Consider the following 24,115-nt stretch of genomic DNA (forward strand, 5'->3'; position numbering starts at 1 on the left):
ACTATAACATACAACCCAGCAATCCCACTGCTAGGGATTTACCCACGATAAATAAAAATATGTCTACACAAAGACTTGTACAAAAGTGCTTATAGTAGCTTTATTCACAATCATCAAAACTGGAACAATCCAAATGTCCATCACAGGTGAATGGATAATCAATCATGTTATATCCATACAACAAAACAATATTTGGTATTAAAAAGGAAGGCATTACTGATACATGCAACAACATGGATAAATATAAAAATCATTATACCTAATGAAAGCTAGCACACACACAAAAAAACATATGAATGCATTTATGTAAAATTCTAAAAAATGCAAAGCAATACAGTATAGTATAGGTGGGGGCGCTGGGAGGCACAGACTGAAAAGGAATATAAGAAACTTTTTAGGGAAATGGAAATTTTCTCTACTTGATTATGGCAGTTGCTTCATAAGAAATACTATAAACTAATAAATACATTGTTGAAACTCATTAAAACATATTTCGCTTCAAATGCATGTAGTTTATTGTATGTAAATTATACCTCATTAAGTTGACAAAAAAAATCACCTTCTTAGTCAAGCTTTCTCTAATTACATTTAATGCAGCTGATTCCATTATTCTACCTTAGTCCTCAAACAGTTTTCTACAGATAAATTACCCAAAGTGCAGAGAAACCAGGGCTTCTTGAATTGTACAGCAGCTAAAACTTACAGAACATTATGTGTCAGGCATTGTTCTGAGCGCTTTGCATTATTAACTCAATTAGTACTCCCCAACAAACCCATGGAATAGATTCTATAATGCCCATTTTACAAATGAGGAAGGTGAGCCACAGAGAAGAAACTTGCTTAAGGTTATAGCTAGTAAGTGACAGAGCCATGATTTGAGACCCAGCAGTCAGATTGAGGCTGGGTTCTTCACACTACCCCACTCAGTATCTCACACTACTAAATTATTAGGTAAAAGCATGCTCTCAGCTCACTAGAGACTGATAGGTTCGTTCATTCATTCAACAAATTATTTAAGTATGCAATATATGCCAGGTATTGTTCTAAATGTGCAAGATATAATGGTGAAGAAAATACAGATACAGTTCTTGCTTTTGTGGAGCTTACATTCTAGTAACAAGTTAGATTTAAAGCTCAGGATTCTTAAGTCAAAATATTTATCACCTTATTTATATATTTATCTAAATATTTATGCAAAAAAAAGTTAGGTTGCAAAATGGCCAGATCTGTTTTAACCAGCAAGAGCAGAGGTCCCAAACTTGTCTGCCCTCTAAATGACCTAAGCATCTTTAAAAAACTCCAAAGCTGTCCTGACTGGTGTGGCTCAGTGTGTTGGGCATCATCCTGCAAACCGAAAGGTCCCAGATTCAATTCCAGGTCAGGGTCCATGTCTGGGCTGTGGGACAGGTCCCAGCTGGGGGCATGCAAGAGGCAACCAATAGATGTTTCTCTCACTTGCACATCAATATTTCTCTTCCTCTCTTTCTTCCTCCCTTCTCCTCTCTCTAAAAAAATAAATATTTAAAAAAATAAGTAAATAAAAATTCCAAAGCTCAGACCAATTAAATAACAAAATCCCAATTGGGGTGGGAGGGGAAAAGTAGAGAAACAAAGACATCAGTAATTTGCCAAGCTCCATAGGTGACTCGAATGTGAAGACAGGTTTGGGAGATCAATGAACTAGAGGTTTTATGTCTGATTAATGAATGGTAAAGTTCACTCACGGTGATGAGATGGGTAGGTGAGTGAAAAAAAAACCCAAAAACAACTATATATACTTGCCCTCCTCTGAATCAGAGACTTGCAAGGTAGTTTTAATTTTTTTTTTTCAAAGTTATAAATTCTGAGAACATCAGAAAGAGGACCAAACAAATAATTATTTTCCTTCTTGGACTTATCCATGACTCCAGTCCCATCCAGAATCATGGACAACTGAGATACTCATCTTTTTATCTTTTCTTGGTGCTTTTCATGTAATCAGTAAAGAATTCTTCCATATTACATATTTCCAGCAAAACGTGACTTAGCTGCTTTTCTACTATGCAAATCTTAACTCAGTAACTTTGAGTCCAATCCACAGGCCAAATGCAGTTTGCCAAAGTAAAATATTCTACAGACATTGAGATCAAAAGGCCTTCTTTTTTTAGAAGTAAAAGTCTATTTTTAATTCAATCCTCTGTTTAAGTAGAAACCAAGTCTTTTATAAATCAAACTTGCATTTGTACTCATAGAATCAACAGACCTGTGTAACAACTCTGACCACTCTCAGAAAAGATAGAGGTTCAGTAGGACCCCTCTCCATTCTATCCAGGACCTAGACAGAAAGGAAAAAGGGCAAAGAGGAAGAAGAGAAACATCAGAAGAGAAGACTAAATATATAAGCGCAATAAATCTCTTCAAAGTAAAATTTTCGTGACTGCCCAAATTCATTCTCTCTACCATTGTTTCTGCTAATTTCACTCTAGAAAGAGTAGTAAAGACATGAGATTATCTACAGTCTCAAGCCCAGGGTTTTCTTGTCTGTTTGTTTTTTAACAAGGAAAGCGTATCATAATCACTAAGGATATTTTTCAAAATACATCGGTAGTGATTACACTAAGGTGCTCATTTTATAATTCAATATCCTTATGATCTGTGCACTTTGCATTATGCATGTCACACTTCAATTAACAAATATTTAAAAACCAATTCATTTGTCTGGGGGAGAACCCCTGAAGGATTCTGATTAAGTAGGGAGCTGAAACAGAGTCCCACAGAGGTTACATGATTTGTCCTACACCAGTCCCATATGTAGTTAGCTATAGACTTAAGTCTTTCTCGTCACTTTCCTGTTCCTTTTGTTGTAAAACTGTAAATATGCTGATTATATATTTAACATTTACTTATTCTCCTAAAAATATATTACAAATGACAACTGGAAAAAAACAAACAAGCAGATGAATAAATGGAAAACACAGATGTCCTGGGTTCACAACTGTGTACCATCACAGCTGCTGCACCATTCATATAAGGAAATTAAATAAAGTCAAATGCCCCTGCAATGACTTCCTAACCTCAATACTCACTTTTTAAAATGTTTTCATACAAATGTTAAATTATTAGTAGTAAAATCAACTGGGTGTATCTTGAGAATAGACTAGCATTATTTATGATAATAAAACAGGGTAACAGAATAGAAAGAGAGTTAAGCTGAGCATGGCAGGGTGTGCCTTGAGTTCTAGTCATGATCTTCCCATAAAGTTGTATGATATTGGGCAGGACACAATCTCTCTGGGCGTAAGATTCCTAAATTATAAAATGGGAGGATGAATCACTAAGCTAGAGCTAAACAGAATCTCAGGTTTCCTTCTAGGTTTAATAAAACTCAAGGACTATTTGTCAAGAATGTTAATTATTATTTTACATGTTTTCATCCTAGAATTCCTACATTATCTGCCTTAAAAACCTAAGTCTAGCTATTACACTTATATTACTTAAGAAATTAAGTTGGCCTTTAACCACATTATCCTTAAATGTTTCAGGATAATTTATAAGGCATTTAAAAAGCATCTGAATAAACAGCTAACTGTGAACTATCAAAGACAATCTGCCATGTCACAACTAAAGTTAAGATCCTATCTCATCCTCCATATACCCTCTCATAAGGTTCTTATAAAACTAGTACATGCTTCCTGTTCCCAAGTTCAGAGCTCTAAGGGAAAATTTATGCAAACCTCCAGCCTAATCATAGAAATTTGGTTCCCTGAAAGAATCAACAAAATGCCTGTCAAAGAGATGGGCAGTTCAATACCGTAACAACACTGGTTTGCTCTTGGGAGTGATAACAATTTAAGAGATTAAGAAATATTAATAAAATTAACTCTTAAACTTCAATCCTGACATATTAGTATAAGAAACAAAAGATAAATTAGTGAACATGAAATTTTAGATTCCTAAAACTATCACTCATCCTAACACAGTTAATAATTTAATCATGCACATTGTAAACCAAAAGAATAAAACCAGAGACCCAATGAGATTTTTCCCATCAATTTAGACATCATAGTAGGTGGATAAAGTAAAATTTAGAGAAAAACTACTTTATACATCATGTTCTAATTATAAACACCACCATATTCTTTCAATCATAAAGCTACAATTAAAAAATAATAATGCATTTGGAGCATCAGTCTTTTAATCCATGCTCTAAATATACAAATGACATTGAAAAGTTGACCAAATCCTACAATCTAGGAACTAATTAAAAATTCCATAAAAATCACTTGATAAGAATCTGAGCTGAGTAAGAACTAGAGAGACCGTGGCAATGATCTGGTCCAATACCCTCAAGGAACAGATGGAAAAATTAAGGTTCAAGTCAACAGTATGTCCAAAGCTTTTTAATAGTAGGGAAACCTCCTACGTGACACTTCTTTACAAGTGAAATACTTTATTTTAAAGAAACTAGAAAAGCCCTGGCAAGTGTGGCTCAGTAGTTGTGTTAATGGTACTGTGATTATGCAAGAGAATGTCCTACCAATCGATGTGTCTCTCACATCAGTGCTTCTCTCTCCCTTCCTCTCTCTCTAAAACCAATAAAACATCCACAGGTGAGGATTTTTTTAAAAAGGTTTAACATAACAAGTATATTATTAAGCATATGGCAACATGCTGAATATGGGTGATGGATAAAAGAGTGTTCATTGTACTATTTCTGGGTGTTTTTCTGTATGTTTAAAATTTTTATAATAAAACCAAAACATCAAAACCCTCACAAAACTGTGAGGTACCACTATTATACTGGAAGAAAAAAATATAAAATCTAATATTAGCAAGTGACTAACAGCAATATAAACTGATAGGTGTTTTAAAGAATACTTTGACAATATGGCTAAAAGTGATATAATTAGACCTAACTGAATCATTTTAGAGAAAATATGCTAAGAAAAAAAATTGGGGGACAAGTTATAGAGATGTTACAGTAGTATAATTTAGAATCGCAAACCCAAAATAAAAACAAAATGACAATCACCCAAATGCAAAATAACCAGAGTATTTAAACTCTGGTTATTACATATCCATTAAAAATGATAACTATATAGACAAGTGGAAAAGTAAATGAATATATTGCCAAATGAAAAAGACTATAAAAATATACAAATTAAAACTGTAAAGACTATATGTATATAATAATGACTAGGAAGTTATGTATTTATTTGTATTATTTAAATACAATTTTTAAAGTTTCTGAGGACATATGTCCTCAGAAAAAATATGAACAATGCAAATAAAGAATCAGGGAAAACTGCATAGGCACAAATAAGAAAAAGCACCTCAGGACTATTGTTGACCACAATCTGAATGAGTATTCACAATTTGAATACAGTCCTATTGTGGACAAAAAGTACACTATCATTAAAAGGACACAGAAAAAGAGTGTATCATTGGCTTATACAGTACATAATCTTTCTCAATTCTTACCATTAGTCGGATGCTTTAAAAATATATGGAAAAACTGAAAAGGGTTCAGAAAAAAATCAAGAGGTAAAAAACAGGATGGAAAAGAGGTGATTTTGAAGAAAAGGTTAAAAGAAAATGAAGAGCAACATGATTACTACTACTGAAATCCATGAAGAGGCTTTAGAATAGAGACCCTAAAAAGCTGATGTATCTCAATGCCCATAGATGACTGACTAAGAGGCTACTAAAACCCTTAGTTTGTTGTCATGGTGTTTTTGTTGTTTTACTTTTGGTTTTGACTTTTTCATAAGAGGGATTTGTGACTGGTGAAAAGTTACCAGCATGGACAAATGAGGGAAGCTGGGTGTGTTATATCATCAACAATGTTTTTCTTCAGGTTGTCTACTCAACCATGATCACCTGATCACAGAAATCTCCCTGAAGTTTGAATTAGTTTTCAAAGCTTGCATCAGTTATCCACCATTTCAAAATTCTACAGTCCTGTCTTGCTCCCACACACTACTTGCTCAAAACCATTCAAATGTCCTAGATCTGCTGTTTGGGGCCCCAAGAAAATACTCTGGATTTATCTTCCTGCAACTCTTCAACCCACCAGCAAACCACATTTCTCACTGTTTCACTTCCTAAACATTCCTTATACTTTCCTATGTACATGATTCCCTTTGGTTCCTCTCTCCTTAACTTGTTACAATCTTACCCTTTCTTGTATTGAGTAAATCTTTTTTTTAAATCCTCACCCAAGGATAAATTTTTATTGATTTTAGAGAGAAAGGGAGGAGGGGAGAGAGAGAAAGGAACATGGATGTGAGAGAGAAACATCACCCGTTGCCTTCTGTACGCACCCTGACTGGGATCGAACCTGAAACCTTTTGGTGTATGGGACAATGTTCCAACCAACTGAGCCACCTGGGCCTATTTAGTAAATTTTAATTTAATACCTCTTTATCACATCACCTGTTATTAGTTGACTTGTGTTCCCCTAAAAGATATGTTAACATAAATCTTAATCCCCTAGGACCACAGAATGTGACCTGATTTGGAAATAGGGTAGCTACAGATGTAATTAATGAAGAGGAGGCCATATTGGAGTAGGATAGGCCCTTAATCCATGATGACTAGTATCCCTATAAGAAAAGGGATATTTAGAGACATATAGGGAGAATGTCATGTGGCAACACAGGCAGAGAGTGAAATAATGCAGCTGCAAACCAGGAAACACCAAGAACTAATGGAAAATAAGAGGAAAGGAAGGATTCTACTCAAAGTCTCAGAGGGAACATGGCCCTGCTGACACCCTGAATTCAGGTTCAAGTGTCAAAAACTGTCACAAAATAATTTTTTTTAATTTAAATTTTTCCATCACGATTTATCTTCCCTTCCACCTCCACCCACCCCCTTCCCCCACATAAATTTTTGTTTTACATCACCTAGTTTGTAACTACACCTGGAAAAGGAATACACCATCTATTCCATGAAGCCTTCCCTGATCCTCCAAGTTGAAGTGTGCACTCTCTCTGTCTTCTGAATTCCCATAGCAATTACTATCTCATTTAAACCATGCTTTCCGTTCTTTTTATTTACGTTCACATCATTTCCCCAGATGAATGAGTTTACTGGAAGGCAGGAACTAATCAGTCATCAACTACATACATCTTTCAATGCTGGCAGCCAATCAACATATACTGACCATACTAATCAAATTCTTCTTCACACTTGTTCTAATCTCAGTGCTTCTGAATGAGTCTTCTCCTCATACACTGAAGAATAATACAACCTAAAAGAACTCATTTTCTTTAGGAAGCATTCCTAGATTCAACTTTACTTATATTAGTTATATCAGTATATTTCACACTGATATATGCATGCATGTGTATGCACAAACTGTTGTTAACTAATATTCACAGTAAGAAAGATGTTTAATGAATCCATTATTTAGGGTATACTAAGCTGTCTCTATTAAGTCTAGTCAGATGCTGGTTTACCTATCTTCCCACTTTCACTGGGTATTTGGTAGTTAACCACAGTGTCTGTGAATTTCTCCAAGTGTTTGAATTTTTTAAGTCTGTATTTTATACAATAAACAATCTAACTTCCATATAACATTTAAAATTATGGCAAGGGACTTATTCTAATGAATAATTTCCCACAGTAAAATTCCAGAACAGGAATTTGATTCACAAATTTTCAATTATTTCTTCCTGTGAGAGACAGCTGCTGTTTGGTCTCTAGAAAATGTATATAAGTGGTACTATGGGACTAATATTAGTTCTATAGTCAATGGCTCAATATCAGAAAAGGAGTTGGTTAATGAGAACTTTTGTTGCCTTCTCATGTGTTTGGTGAGGGTGAGGGTGGGGGGAGATTTGCATCTGCTTAATGCTAAATACAAACCCAAATACCTATTTGAAGTATTAAATACCCTCTGAATTTGAGGATCATTAATTGACATCGTTTTTTCCCAGCTTTATTGAGATATAACGAACATAAGTTTTGTATGTCTATTAAGGTGTATAAGATGGATAGAAGCATATATTGAAAAATATACAACAAATATAACAATAAGGTTAGTTAGTACATCTACTACCTCACATAATTACCATTTTTTGTGTGTATTGAGAACATTTAAGATCCACTCTCTTAACAACTTTCAACTATATAATACATTATTGTTAGCTCTAGTCACCATGCTGTACATTAAATCCCCAGAACTTATTCATCTTATAACTGTAAGTTTGTACCCTTTGACCAACATCTCATTTTCCCTACCTCCTAGCCCCCAGCAACCACCATTCTATTCTCTATTTCTATGAGTTCAGCTTTTTAACTGACAGTTAATATTAATTGATCATTAATAGTCTAACTGACATAGAGCATACAATTCTTCACAAAAGACGTTGGTTCTGGTTTTTGCTTTATAGGGTTTATATATAAAATATAGCTTATCACCAAATTCTAGGGCTGCATTACTCCAACAAAGTCATAGTACCCCCTTTATGTTTATATTTATACATACCTCTATTCGTTTATTAATTAACTCAGCAAATGTTTATTGAGCTTCTGGGAAGCCACTTTGTCTTTTTAGAATAAGGTGAGATACAAAAGATTAAATTTGTAAAAATAAATTAATGTGCAAGATAACACACTAGGTAAACATTGGGGCCACAGGGAGGGAGGCAGAAACAGACAAACACAGGTCTAGCCCTCAAGGAGCACCCAACCTAGTTAGGAGTAAGAGAGCAAACTAATACCATATCTCTCCTTTCTTCCCATGCTGTTCCTTACACTTCATGACCAAGCCTACTTTCTTAATGTACAGCTTTAATTATGTTACCACATGGCTAAAAACTAATGATGACTCCACATTACTCAGTCAATTAAGTCCAAACTTCCTAGCTTGGAAACGAAAGGATTCAAAGCCCTCCATGATTCAGTTGTATAGCACACAAAAACTAGGAGGAAAAGCTTTGGACTGCCTGGACTCAAGCTCTTTCTTCATCACATTGTTAGCTCTGTACCTCAGTCTCTTTAACTGTAAAAAAAAAATTTCTTTTAATGGTGCCTATTTCACAGGGTTGTTGTGAGGTTTAAAGGAAATACTACTATAAAATGTTTGGCACACTATCTGGCAAATAGTATGCATTCAAAAACTGTAAGCTTCTCCCTTTTGCGGCCATTGCTGAGGTGCCAGTGGTCAAAATGAAGTTCAATCCCTTTGTGACTCCTGACCGGAGCAAGAACCGTTAAAGGCATTTCAATGCACCTTCCCACATTCGCAGGAAGATTATGTCTTCTCTTTCCAAAGAGCTTAGACAGAAGTACAATGTTTGATCCATGCCCATCTGAAAGAATGATGAAGTTCAGGTTGTACAAGGACATTACAAAGGGCAGCAGACTGGCAAAGTAGTCCAGGTTTATAGAAAGAAATATGTCATCTACATTGAACGAGTACAATGGGAGAAAGCTCATGGTACAACTGTTCACATGGGCATTCACCCCAGCAAGGTGATTACCAGACTAAAACTGGACAAAGACCGCAAAAAGATCCTTGAACGTAAAGCCAAATCGCGCCAAGTAGGAAAGGAAAAGGGCAAATACAAGGAAGAAACAATTGAGAAGATGCAGGAATAATGTAATCTTCTGTACAACTTTCATTAAAAACTTGAAATGAAAAAAAAAAACACACGAAAACTGTAAGCTTCTATTACTGTTACTGTTGTTGTCCAATCTCCACTTCCAGCCTTCACTCCAACAGCAGCCCTGTTATAATCCTGTTCCCCAGCCAAACTGGATTCTTTACTATCTCCCAAACACCCCTCTCTACAATCATGCTTTCACTCAGCCTGCAAAACACTGCCTTGTCTCCAAGTATTATGATCCTAATCATTCTTGGCGGATCCACTCAAAGACTACGTAGCTCTTTCAGGTAGATTCTCTGATATCGTGGGTCCATCACACATTACATAAAATCCACATGACTCTGAAACCCTGGCTAGATCCATCTTCATATCCTACAGAGTTCCAGCCAAATGTACATGGTAGGACTCAATAATGTTTGATAAATGAATGAATTCCTCTATTTCCTTTCCCTCATCTAACTGCTCTCTTGGAAAACATTTCTACATCACAAGATTAAAAGAATTCTTCTGTAGTATTTCATAAAGCTGACCAGCTAATTTTCTATCACCAATTTGGTAATTTCTAATGTAGTACCCAGCACATAGTAAAGGCCTAAATATTCAGTGATTTGAACTAAATTTCATCTCATTTTTTAATTTCAATGATCGTTTTATTCATTATGATCAAGTATGAGTCAGCCTTAGAAATATTTTAGTTTTTACCTACCCACAAACTCACTTGTCAATTTTTGTCCTGATCCTATACCAATATATCATTTATTGATATGAGAGATAATACTTAAGATCTCAGTAAGAACCAGAAAATTAAATGCCTACAGGGTGATAAAAGTAAATGTGCAAAGCAAGTGAGTAGTGAGGACCACAAAGAAAACCAGGAAATACATATTCACCTGAAAGTTTCAGCTTTTATTTTACTGCTATGAGAGAATGTGGGTTTGGTGTTGACAGATCTTCCAATTTTTCAAGATAAGTCAGAAACTCTGAAATTGTATACATTTTTAAGACATTAAAAATATTGTATGAATCCTAGCTGGTGTGTCTCAGTGGACTGAATGCCAGCTTGTGAACCAAAAGGTTGTAGGTTTGATTCCCAATTCCCCAGTCAGGGTTGTGGGCCAGGTCCCTAGTTGGGGGGTGTGTAAGAGGCCACCAATCAATGTTTTTCTCCCTCTCTTTCTCCCTCCCTTCCCCTCTCTCCAAAAATAAATAAAATCTTAAAAATATATATTGTATGAGCCAAACAAAAGGTGTCTGCAAGTCAAATCCAACCACAGGCTGCTAGTTTGCATCTTTTGCTGCAGAAGTTCTCTGTAAAGTAAGTGTTGGGGTGGGCAAACTTCCATCTCAGCCAACAGTCCAAGGTGGCAGCTGAAACCAAGACAGCCTGGAAGCATCTCCGGCAACACTTAGCCTAGCTCTCAACCTTTCTGTATTGGCCTGAAAACCAAACTAACTCTACAATTATGTTGAGCATACCAAGCCTCTCCTCTGTGCTTATTGCTGGGAATCAGAAAGGAACAATAATGCTAAATAACAGGTAACATTATTAAGCATTTTCTTGGTGCCACACTGTTCTACATGTTACATGAACTAACTCAATCTTCACAACAATCCTATGAGATAAATACTATTATCCTAGTTTAAAGATCGGGAAACTGAGGCAACATGACCAAGGTCACACAATTAGCAAGCAGTAAAGCTGGAATTAGGACCTCAGAGTTCACCAAAAGAACTCACAATTTGAAAACAAAAGTTATTCAATAAATGGTGCGAGACAATTGATTGTACTGTACATAGGGAAAAAATGAAAGTGGACCATACCTCACACCACACACAAGAGTTGATTCCAGATGGGATTGGAGATCTAAACATCAAAGACAAATCAGTATAGTATACTATCAAGAAGATAGTATAAAGAATAATTTTAAAATATTGGGGGAGAAAAAGATTGGTAAACTTGACTTTATTAAAATTCAGAACGTCTTTTTAACAAAAGACAACGTAAAGAGATTTAAAAGATTAACAACAAAATGGAAAATGGTCCCTGTAATACATATAACAAAAGAGTAATAATAAAAAAATATAAAGAAATCCTGAAAAAGACAACCCAATAGAAAAATGGTAAAACAAGCCCCAGCATGGTCTAAGCTGTGAAAACCTGGTATTACCACAGTTGCCACACAGCAGAACTGAGAACAGCAGACCTTGGCATCATTGACCAATATAAAATATTCAGGGGTCTATGTCATGCTGCTGGTACACAGAGCATGGGGGATCCAGCCAGAATGACAGAGCCAAAATGGTTTTCTCCATCATAAAGAAACTGGATGGCTAAAAAGATGTTGAACACCCAAATTTCAGACACACAGATCAGGGACTAGCAAATGTCTATGCTAAGGGCCACATGGTAAATATTTTCAGCTTTGTAAGCTATATATTCTGTCACAACCACTCAACTCTGCATTGGTAGTGTGAAAGCAGCCAAGACAATGTTAATGAATAAGTGTGCCAATGTTCCAATAAAACTTTACATAAATAGGTGGTAGGCCAGATTTGACCTACAGGCCATAGCTTGTGGACGGACCCCTGCCATAGATAGTTGTGATTTTCCTACACTCTAGGACTATTTCCCTTGTGCTTCGCAGACTTTTATGTTTGCTGACACCTCTGATTTCCTGAAGCAAAAACTACACATTCAACAGCTTTGCAATGGTTTCCAAAAGTCTATTACTTTCCCTCCAAAAATCTTTTCCCCTATTATCTGTGACAACTGTCACCTCATTTTCCTTTCATCTGTTTAACCACTTTGACAGCCACCATCCCAAACTAGAAATCTAAAAAATTCTCACCACTCACAATGCCAATTATCAACATCAGAAAATTTTAATGTTGTTCAATGTTCAAAGTCTCTGTCTTATTTCAAGCTCTTGTTATTTTCCTGCTTTCCAGTCTATGCTCCTTCTAGAAAACATCAATTTATCCCCTAAAAATTACATCTCATCATATAGTTCCCTCCTTGAAGACTCTGAATACCTCCTATCAGCTAAGAATTCAGTCCAAACTCCTTAGTAAGGTCCTTCACAACCAGATTTCAATCAGCCTTCCCAGTCTCATTCTCCATTCTCCTCTAACATCTCTCTCACACACACACAATGCTCCAGCCACATTCAGTTACCATCCCTAAAAATGCATGACTTTGCCTGGAATACTCTTCTCGCCAACTCTTCATCTGGAAAACTCCTTCACATGTCATATGTCATCCTTTCACAAAACTGTCCCTGATTCCTAGAGCAGAGACATGCCCACTCGTGTCTTTACAACCTTTGATAACTTTCCTTTGGCATTTACCATTGCTTATATGTCTACTTCTCTCATGGAACTGAATAGCCAAAGGGAAAAGATCCTGGCCTAAAGACCTTTGACTCCTCAAAGCTTAGCATAATTCTTAACATGTAGCTGATATTTAGCACACAATAAATGTATGCTGAATAGAAGACATACTTTGCGGTAGGAGTAGGGTTTCTTAACCTGGGGTTCATAGACGCGAGTTCACGTACAGAACTCAGGGGGATCCATGAACTTGACTAAGAAAATAAATTCTACCCTGGCTCGTGTGGGTCAGTGAGTTGGGTGCCGTCCAGCAAACCAGAGGGTCACTGGTTCGATAACCGGTCAGGGCACCTCCCCTGCTTCTCTAACATCAATTAAAAACAAAAAACAAACAAACAAAAAAAACTATTACATTTCAGAATAATTGGTTTTCTATGTAACTTAATATGTTTTGTTTTATGTTATTAAAAATAACATAAGCCACACTAGATGCTAGAGGGGCCTATGCACAGACAAGGTTAGGCTTTCCTGCATTAGAAATACCCAGAACAAATGAATCATGTTGCTTTATATATATACGGTATACACATACATATTAATTATATATTGAAAATCATATTGCTATGAATATCCTCACAACCTTTTGTTGAAAGTCCTTTTGGCCTTGGCTGGGTAGCTCCATTGGTTAGGTTGCGGGGGTGGGCTGAGGGGCATGAGTGCACATACAAGAATCCACCGATGAATTCATAAACAAGTGGAACAAGAAATTGATGTTTCTCTCTCTCGTTCTAAAATCAATAAATTTTTTTTTAAAAAAGTCCTTTTTGATTATATGGGAGCCTTAGAACTGTATCATGATTGATTTGCATAGTTTTCCCTCAGAACTCTCCCATAGCCCATTTGAACTTTCAGTTCTTCTCTTTAATTAAAGTTTGATTATGACAGAGATCCTGGGTCTCTATCATTATTCAGTTTTTTTAATGGCTTCTTATCTCCCTTTGTTGTATAGTAAACACCTAGAAAAGGAGTATCTCTTAAAATTCTAGAAAGTTAGAAGTCAAAAGGGTCCTGAAGATAACTTCTTTGCACAAGTGGAAGTGGGTTAGAAATTATCAAATAGGTGGTTACCTATACTTTTTTTTGTATTCCCCTCAGCCTCTAAACTGACAAATTCATTACAGAAACAAAATAGTTCTTTGACATAAGCTGCCATGCTTGACTTAACATTTTTCTGCCCGCTAGCAAATTCTTCTAAGGCAGTGTGTTGAACGAGACAGCACAACAAATGCCAGTAACCCCTCTGCCACCAGCTTTTAAGATTTTGAGAAGTCAACTTTATCTTTCTATGTATGTCTCAGCTAAAATCACCCGAAATTGTTACCGGATCTCTAAGACCTTTGTAGTTTTTACACATTCACTCCTTCGCTACTCTTACTGAATTCAATAATGCCTTTCTGATGACCTCCCAGGTGACCCTGCTCTTAAAACAGTGGGCTGTCCCCTTCCTGGGAAGACACGTTGGGTCACCGCCCACAAACAGCCCGGCCCCTCCCTTTAAAGACACACAAACTCCCTAAGTTGATGGGACTCTTTCTTTTTGCCAACCAGTTCCACTCTCTGCACCCGTTTTGCTGGCCAGCTCCTGCGCCCAAAGCGCAGACCTTTTTTCTCTTCCTCATCAAACCCTTCCCTTTTTTTGTTGCTCCCCCAACAAGGAGTGGAGGATCTTGGGGGCACATATATCCTCAGTCCCTTAGGAGTTATATGGTCTTGCAATTCAGCTCCGCGACTCTAATGACTGCCCCAATCTGATACCCAAATAGCCCCATTTCTAATCAACCCCTTCCTCCCCGCCCAAAGAACTGCCACAGTCCTGACAGCCTGAGCTCGGGTCCCACGCCCCTCCGGTCCTACCAGCCCTGGGGTCCTGGACACTCCTCATAGTCTAACCCAGCTCTAGGTCTTGCCCCACCAAGCTCCACGGACCCCGACTCCGGTTCCGTTCGGACCAGTGTTCCTTGTCCGCGACCTGGCGACGACCTCCCGTCCGGCTCCGCCAGTTCCTCAGGCCTGAAGCATCACCCCGTGCGGACCCCCGCCCGCCCTGCACTCCCTCAGCGGCCCAACCGCGCGTCCGGCACCCTCTCCGAGCCCGACCGGGCCCCAGCTCCCTCCAGCGCCCCCGCCCGCAGGCCCAGGGCCCGCTCCCCAACATGGCGACGGCGACACGAGCACGGCTGGCGGGCGGGGCGGCTCCGGGCCGGGCCCGCACAGGGGCTGTACTCCACGACCGGCCGGCGCCATTTTCCCGCGCCGAGCCCGGGCGGTGCCTCCTTCCAGCGGAGCCAACCGGGCCGGGACCGCGGACGGCCGGTGGGCCCACCCCTTACGGGCTCGCGTCGCCGTCATCTCACCTGAGCACGGCCCCAGCCCTCCCGGGCAGGCCTCGGAGCACCGGCCCGGGCCGTGCGTGCCCGCGGCCCACCGTGAGTTCGTCCGTCAGTTCTCGCGTGCGCCCGTCTGTCCGGCCGTCGGCGCCCGGCTGCCAGCAGCCCGACCCGGCAGGGCCTCAGGGAGCCGGCGGGGAGGGGGGATGGGCCGGACCGGGCCGGGGAGGGAGGGGGAGGGAGGGAGGGAGGGAGGGAGGGAGTGCGGGAGGGGGCGGGGCGAACTAGGGTGGGTGGGGCCTGGTCACGTGACCAAACGTCTCAAAGTGCGCGAGGCGGAGCGCGCACCCACTCCCTTGAGTGCAGAGCTTGGTACCGAGACCCAATGGGTACGTCCGCTGGTGATATAATGTTGTCAGTGGCTCCTAGCCCCGCTTCAGAGTCACTGTACAGCCTTATGGGAGGCTTCTAGCTGAGTATTCTTGGGCAAGCCTCAGTTTACCTATCTGAACTATGGGGATAATAAAAATAACACTTGTATAGAGGAAGTGAGGGGCAGCATGGAAAATACTTGGGACACCACCTGACACGTAGTATCTAATAACGTTAATGGTGACAAATGCAACCTTTAGTCTTTATTATCATTTGCCTGGAAGTCCCTCCCTACCTTTTCCCATCACCGTCATCCCAGCCAGCTCAATACCTGCCTTTCCCTCTCCTCAAATGTAGGATGGCCTCCCCAGCACTGGATTTGATGCCTGTCATACAGGCCTGGATTCAGATATGACTTTCACCCTGATAGCTGTGTGTTTTTCTTAGCCTCTGAACCTCAGCTTCATCATCTGTAAAATGGAAGTTATCACAGAAGACAGAAGATGAGCAGGTGGATTGTGAACTGATTGCAAAGCTCAGGATACTGGTTTCATCTAAGAAAAGTAGTTCTTTCATTCCACAATTATTTATTGAGCGCACACACTGTATGCTTGAACTGGTGTCCAAGCTATCCAGGGCCATTTCACATCCTCCCTGGTACCCTTCTAAAATCTCTACCCTGCTGCGAGAGTAATGTTTCTAAGTCAGAAATCTGTTTATGTCCCTTCCCTATTTAAACCTATTTGATGGTTCCACGTTGCTCTTAAGATAAAGACCAAATAGGTGTTCTTTCCACAACTCCAGACATATCTCAGGGCCCTCTTCCCCTCCCTCTGAACTGCAACTACATTGACCTCATTCACATATTGTACTCTCCTTCTCAGGACCCTTACACATGCTGATCCCTGCCACCTAAAATGCTCACCCTTCACCCCTTAGATAACTCATCAGCCTTCAGATCCCAGTTCCAACATTACTACCCCAAGGGTACCTTCTCTGAGCACTCCCCAGACAGGTTCTCTTGTCCTCAATAGGATGTGCTAGGTTTATTCCCTACCTTTACCACTAGATTGTAGGCTCCATGAGGAGGGAGAGTATCTATTTTTTTTACTGCTGTTTCCTCAGCACATAGCACAGTGCCAGACACAGAGGAAGCTCTCAATTAATATGTGTTGTGTGTATGAATCCTGGGTACTGTGCTAGGTGCTGGGCTTGAGGGCAGAGAAAAATAAAGAGAACCACAGGGGCCAATAGGAGACACCTCAGACCTTTGAGCCTACGAAGTTAACACCAAAAGGATTTACAAGAAGAGCCTGGAAAAAATTTTGTAAAGCTTTTTCTTTTGATTTTTAAAATGTGAGGTATAATTTACATAAAGCAAAATGCAAACAGCTTAAATGTATGCCTGGTAAGTTTTTACCCATGTTCCTGTGTTATCACCACCCAGATCAAGTTACAGAAAAACCCAGAAAGTTTCCTTTGTTCCTTCCCCATATTGCCCCTCCCAGTCAATACTTGCTCCCCCAGAGGTAACCACTATTTTGACTTCTAGCACCATAGATCAACTTTGACAATTATTGCGCTTCATATAATCATATAAGCATATACTCTTTTGTGTTAGAGTGGAAATCGATCATACCTAAAGACTGACTCTGGGTAATGGTACAATTAATGAATTACTTGATTGATTGATTAATTAATATGAAAGATTAAATGAGAAACTGGTTATTTCATCCTGGCAGACACAAAAGTCCTGCCAGAAGCCAGCCCAGAGGCTGAAATGACATGCGTACACCTCCAAGTCTTAAAAAAATTTTTTAGAGGTAAGGAAGCTCTGAAAGGTTCTAAACAGCAAAAATCTAATTTAAAAATGGGCAAAGGTCTTGAATAGACATTTCTTCAAAGAAGACATACAAATGACCAATAAGCACATGAAAAGATAATCAACAGCACTAGTTTTTAGGACAATGCAAGTCAAAACCACAACGAGACCATTTTACACCCATTAGGGTGGTTATTAGTAAAAACATAGTAATAACAAAATTACAGGTGTTGGTGAGAATATGGAGAAACTGGAAAACTTTTACATTGTTGGTAGGAATGTAAATGGTGCAGCAACTGTGGAAAAAGTTTGGTGGTTTCTCAAAAAGTTATTCATAGAATTACCATCTGATTGATCCAGCAATTCCACTTCTGGATATTTACCCCAAAAAAGTATAAGCAGAGACTTGAAGAGATATTTGTACCTCCATGTTCATAGCAGCATTATTCACTGTAGCCAAAAGGTAGAAGCAACTCAGTGTCTATCAACAGATGAATGAATAAACAAAATGAGTTATTTACATAAAATGGAATATAATTCAGCCTTACCAAGGGAGGAAATTTTGGCACATGCTACAACATGGATAAACCTTGAAGTCATTAAGCCACAAAAGGACAAATATTATATGATTCCTCTTATGTGAGGCTCCTAGAGTAATCAAATTCATAGAGACAGAAAGTAGAATAGTGATTGCTAAGGGTTGGAGGGAGGGTGGAATGGAGAGTTACTGTTTAACAGGTATAGAGTTTCTATTGGGGAAGATGAAAAAGTTTTGGAGGTGGGTGTTAGTGATATTTAAACATCAGTGTGATTGTACTTAATGCCAGTAAACTGTACATACACTGTAAATTATATAAATATAACCTGTCCAGAAGATATCCAGCCATGTAATATGAAAAATAGAGACACTTATTGAAGAAGACACAAGATACAAGAGACATTGTACATAGGACAATGACACGTCAGTGCCCTTCAAAATAGGCACCTTGGGACCTCACAGAGTTCTCCCAATGGCCATCAGCTGCCCCATCATATTTTCCTGAACCTCATCAATGGTCTAAAATCTCATCCCTTTCAAAGGTGATTTTAGTTTTGGGGAAAGCCAGAAGTTGCAGGGAACCAAATCTGGGCTGTAGGGGAGTTGAGTCATCTGGGTAATTTGATGTTTCACCAAAAAGCTCTGTATGAAACATGATGCATGAATGGGTGCATTGTCATGATGAAGCTGCCAATCACCAGTTTACCCATAGCTGTGGCCTTCTGAATCATCCAAATAGTTTCTGTGGAGGAATGTTTGAGCTTAATGCAAAATCTGATGCAGGTTTGTTGCTCTACTTGCTCAGTCATTTTGAATGTGGTGGCCACACAGTACACATGCTCACTCAACAGCATGTACTGCCCCCACTGACTAGTACAGTGAAGTCGTCATTGTTCATGCATGCGCATTCCAGTCCATTGTCCTTGGCTTCCAGGTTACACTGATGTCGTGCAAACCGTTCTCATTATATTAATAATGGCTGGACTTTTTCCAGACAGAATATATATCTATATCTATATCAGAACCTGAGCCACTATCCTCTTTTTTTATTTTTATTTTTATTTTACCTTGTTTTCCATGTCCTTACACTGAAGGTCATATATTTTTCTGGGATTAGGAAGGATGCAGGGAACTAGGAGACAGAAGCCCATTTGGGTACCTACACATCCAATTGGTGAAAATAGCAGGAGTATAGGCTACATAAATATTTGTTGCCCACAGAAAGACAGCAAAGGAACAGAAACAGACCATGGACTGGCACTAAGTTTAGTATAGTGATTCCAAGATTGGGCTCTGAAGCCAAAATACCTATTTGGATGCAAGCTCTGCCATTTCCCACTATGTGACCTTGGGCATATCCATCCTTCTTGTATACTGATGAGAAAACTGGGATCAAACAGATAAAAATGCTTGTCTGACAGAGTCCAAAGATGAACTCCTTTGTTTTGTTTGTTTTTTAATCCTTACATATTTTTTATTTTGTTATGTCTCCATCATAGATTGTGAATTCCCCGGTGGAGAGCAGGACTGATAAAATGGCAATGGTCCAATCAACATAGCATAAAGTATATAAAACAAAGTGGAGTCACTCATGTCAACCAAAATGGCTGCCAGTCAACCATGACACTTTGGTTCAAGAGGGAAACTACCTAAGTCAAAGCAGACACACCTGGCAAGAAGATACACTTAAGATATCTGCACATGCGGTCAGAACAGACATGACTGGCAAGGAGATACACCTAAGATATCTGCACATGTGATCAGAATAGCCATGTCTGCAGAGTGGGACCATCCATAGACAGGCTCCTGCAGAATTTCCACACTTACCATCAGGGGGTGCCAAGCAGAACAGCCATGTACTGCCCAAAGGCTTCTGAAGAAATTCCATACTTGACATCAGGGTTGCCAAGACATTTATTGAAAAGACTCAGAAGGGTGGAGTATACCACTTTCAAGGTATAATTGAGACAGCCGAGCTCCACACACCAGAGTGCTGCTCCATGCCACACTGATCTCCTTTGGCATCAGCCACCAGAGGTGCTGCCCTGCTGGACTGAGGACTTTGTCTGCCCTGCTGCCCACCTGGCTCTGGAGATCCTTCTTTGCAAGACACTAACAACTCCCTTGCCCACCCTGCTGTCTCCCAGACCTGCAGACTGAGACCCTGGGACTTGGGTTCGTTATCCCCCCATTGATTGCTGTGGGTGGGTATTATAATTCTCTTAGATTGTTAGAATTTGAGTAGGATGGATGTTGATGTTTTACTCTGAGTGAACCTGCATTCAATAAAAGCTGAGTGAATACCATAGTTACTTTGTATGACTCTTTGTCTACTCCTTGGTACTGGGCTGCTCAGAAGGCAGCTAGCCGAGCAGTTGCCCGGTTGACTTATATAGGAAAGACTATCACAAACCCATGCTCGTGACATCCCCAAAGAAAGTATTTTTGTAATATCTTCACTTGTAATATAACAACATTTTTGTGCTTTAGTTGTCTCATCTGTAAGGTGCAGATAGTAAGGGCACCTTACAGGTGAGGATTAGAGGATTAAATGAATTAGTAGTAGAGGATTAAGTGAATTAGTATTTATATTATTTAGAAGAATGCCCAGCATTTATGATGCCTCAACAAGCAGCAGATTAACAGAGGCCCTTAAAGAGTTTATCAGGTTATTTCACAGGGTGTTGTGAGCAAGAAAAGCAGTTGTTAAAACATCTAGGATTATTCTGGATACAGATTTGGGTAAAGAAAAAGCTAATCAATTGTTCTTTGATATGTTTGTCCAAATAGGCTTAAACTTTGCAGTGATAAGATTGACTGTAAGTACTTAAACCATGTCTTTAAGAACAACATCAATTATGAAAAAAAGAAAGAACAAAACAACCTAGAGAGCATCAACATTCTACTCTCTGCGAGTTTCATTACAACAATGCCAAATGACAGGTTACCACATTTAGTTGGACAAGCTGTGTCTTGCCGGAGGACATATCTAAGTGGGTACCATAATTATAACTTATAAATTTATTGTAACAGTTTACCAGTAGATGGCAGTAAAGTGTCTTTTTATTAGAAAATCAGCTCAACAATTTTCAGACAATAGGACAGTGATTTTCAACTGGTGTTCCAGAAGAATTTTTAAAACATGCAATACCTGGCTATTTGGTCAGGGGCACTGACCTCTTTTCCCTTAGATTGTCAAGTTAAAAAATGACAACAGCCAACACAATAGCTGTCCAGTGTGAATGAATTAAAATTATTCCTATTTTTTTCTTGTCAGATTGGCAAAAAATATATTTTTTGCTGTGTTGCAGAATTTTAGTAATTAAGTTTATGTGTGCCATGAGATGAAAAAGGTTTAAAATTGCTGCATAAGAGATAGAAGAAGAGTCACTTCTACTTTGAATAAAGGCTTACTTATGGGCAGCAATGGCTTGCTCTTAGGGAATAAATATTGAAAAATAGAAATGAGTGATAATTACACAACTGAAAAAAATTAGAGTATCAAGAAATGACCAAAAAACAAAACAGGAGAAACATTCTTAGTATGTAAAAGCCTGTTTCAAAACATTCTGAAATTCTTAAACTTTTTAAAATTAGAGTATATCATAAAAATACATAAATGATGTGTGTAAAGCCTGATGAATTTTCACAAAGTGAATACACATCTAACCATCTCCCAATTCAAAAAATAGAAACTTACTAGCTCACAAAAGCCCCTTCATGTCCCCTTTCCAGTTATTACCTACCCATGTCCCTGAGGGTAAAACAGTATCTTGACCTCTGACTCCATAGATTAGGCTTACCAGGTATACTTTATATAAATGGAATCTTGAATCTGGCTTCTTTTGCTTAATTTTATGTTTTTGTGATTCATTTATATTGTTGACAATAGTTGTAGTTTGTTCCTTTTCATTGCTTCATATAATTTCATTATTTGAATATATCACAATTTATTCATTCTACTGGTGATGAGCATTTCAATTTCCACTTCAGGTTTATTTTCAATAGTACTATTATGAATATTCTTGTACATGTCTTTGGATGAATGTGTACAATTTTCTCCTGAATTATATACCTAGGATTAGGATTGCTGGGTCATAGAGTTTGCATGTGGTTCTGCTCTAGCTGATATTGCCAAATGCCATGTCTTTAAAAAAACCCAGCTTTATAGATGTAATTCACATACCATACAACTCACTAATTTAAAGTGTACAACTCAGTGTTTTTTAGTATGGTCACAGATAGGTGCAACCTTCACCACAGTCAATTTTTTAGAACATTTTCATCCCCTCCTTCCAATTTCCCTCGCCCTACTTCCCCATCCAGCTTGGGTTCAGGTGCACCTGAACCCAAGCTGTATCGACTCCGTCTTTCCCTTGGATCCTTCAGCTGCGAAGAGAGGGGGGGTCTGCTGCATGGGCAACAGCAGACCCTCCATATTACCCTGCCCAGGCTCTGTAGCTTCAGCGTCATCGCAAGATGTCGATTCAACACGGGAAGAGACAGATACTACCATGTCACTCCCGAGTCGGACTGCACAGCCATTCTCGGCGGTGCAGATAGACTCTTAAGAAGCTACACCATCGTCTCTCGAGACGGACGGCTGCCGACGACGACTTCCCCATCCCTAAGCAACTACTAATTTGCTTTACATCACTATAGATTTGCCTATTCTGGATATTTCATATAAGCATGTCTGGCTTCTTTTACTTAGCATGCTTTCAGTGTTCATCCATGTTGTAACATGTTGGTTTTTCATTCCTTTTTGTGGCTGAAAAATATTCCATTGTATGAATATACATATTTTGTTTATCCCATTCATCCACTGATAAACATTTGGGTTGTTTTCACCTTTTGGCTTTTGTGAATAGTGCTGCTATTCATGTACAAGTTCTTGTTTGAACACTTGTTTTCAATTCTTTGGAGTATATACCTGGAAATGGAATTGTTCTATGTTTAGCTTATCAAAGAAATGCCAAACTGTTTTTCCACAGTGGCTGCACCATTTTACATTCCCACTAGCAATGTGAGAGGGTTCCAAGTTCTCCATACCCTTGCCAATACTTATTTCTTTTTAAAAAATGATTTTTAAAAATTTATTACAGCCAACCTATAATAATGTAGAGTGGTATCTTATTGTGGTTTTGATCTGTATTTCCTTAGTGACTTATCCTGATTGATCATTTTGCCATAGACTGATTAACCATTTGTATATCTTCTTGGGAGATATATCTATTCAAGTCTTTTGCCCATCTTTTAATTGGGTTGTTGAACTGTACTAGACCCTTATCAGATATGTGATTACAGATATTTTTCTCAATTTGGTGGGGGTTGTCTTTTCACTTTCTCGAGGGTCTACGATGCAGAAAAGTTTTTAATTGTCATGTAGCCCAGTTTATTTTTTATTCTGTTGCTTGTGCTTTTGGTTTAATGGCTAAAAAATCCTTTTGACTTAATAGCTAAAAAACCATTCCCAAAGTCAAGGTTGTGAAGATTTACCTGTATGTTTCTAAGAGTTTTATAGCTTTAGCTCTTATATTTAGGGCTTTGATCCATTGTGAGTTACTTTTTTATGATGTGAGGTAAGGGTCAAATTTCATTCTTTTGTATATGCTCTGTCCAGTTGTAGCAGCACCATTTGTTGAAGAGACTTTTTTTTCCCATTGAGTAACCTTGGCACTCTTGTCAAAAATCACTTGACCATAGATAATGGGTTTATTTCTGGGCTCTCAATTCTGTTCCATTGATATGTTTATCCTTATGCCAGTACCACAATATTTTCATTTCTTTAACCTTGTTAAGTTTTGAAATCAGGAAGCTTCATCTCTTAATCAAGATTTGAAGGAAATACCAAAATATCCAATTTTAAAAGCAAGGTGTTATATCCTGGAGCTATTTGAGGCCTGAGAAAATATCATTAAAACTTTTAAAATTTCCAAGCATCTCTTCAATTCATAGTCAGCAAAAATTCAGTTCCCCACATGAGGTGAATTTTATGTTTTTATGGTAGATCAAGATAGTGCAGTCTAAATAAAGTGATTAAGAATATAAAGTCTAGGAGAGCAAGGAC

At 38.6% G+C, this 24,115-nt stretch overlaps 2 protein-coding genes and 1 pseudogene across 12 annotated transcripts in view; 2 read left to right on the forward strand and 1 right to left on the reverse strand.

Annotated features, from left to right (window-relative positions):
* The window catches only part of NCOA6 (nuclear receptor coactivator 6), an 84,238-nt gene extending 68,700 nt beyond the window's left edge, over positions 1–15,538 (reverse strand). For 8 of the 11 annotated variants that reach the window (XM_090286277.1, XM_090286276.1, XM_090286280.1 and 5 more), the window contains exons 1-2: positions 15,341–15,538; positions 2,243–2,314 (exon numbers count right to left, since the gene is read on the reverse strand). The gene's annotated coding sequence lies outside the window, so the exon portion shown is untranslated. Of the gene's footprint in view, positions 1–2,242; positions 2,315–14,912; positions 15,106–15,340 lie in introns of those variants that run through there. The other 3 variants (XM_090286274.1, XM_090286273.1, XM_090286272.1) reach the window with 3 other exon arrangements.
* Positions 9,157–9,593, forward strand: LOC150003466 (large ribosomal subunit protein uL24 pseudogene; annotated as a pseudogene).
* LOC150003467 (uncharacterized) lies at positions 15,073–20,057 on the forward strand. The gene is made up of 3 exons (XM_090286286.1): positions 15,073–15,412; positions 16,133–16,248; positions 19,545–20,057. The coding sequence occupies exons 1-2, from the start codon at positions 15,140–15,142 to the stop codon at positions 16,190–16,192; spliced, it is 333 nt and encodes a 110-aa protein (XP_090142412.1). The 5' UTR covers positions 15,073–15,139; the 3' UTR covers positions 16,193–16,248; positions 19,545–20,057.
* Positions 20,058–24,115: the final 4,058 nt, after the last annotated feature.

This window comes from Furipterus horrens, unplaced genomic scaffold (assembly GCF_987537825.1).
Source record: "Furipterus horrens unplaced genomic scaffold, mFurHor1.1.pri manual_scaffold_8, whole genome shotgun sequence".
Lineage (NCBI taxonomy): Eukaryota > Metazoa > Chordata > Mammalia > Chiroptera > Furipteridae > Furipterus > Furipterus horrens.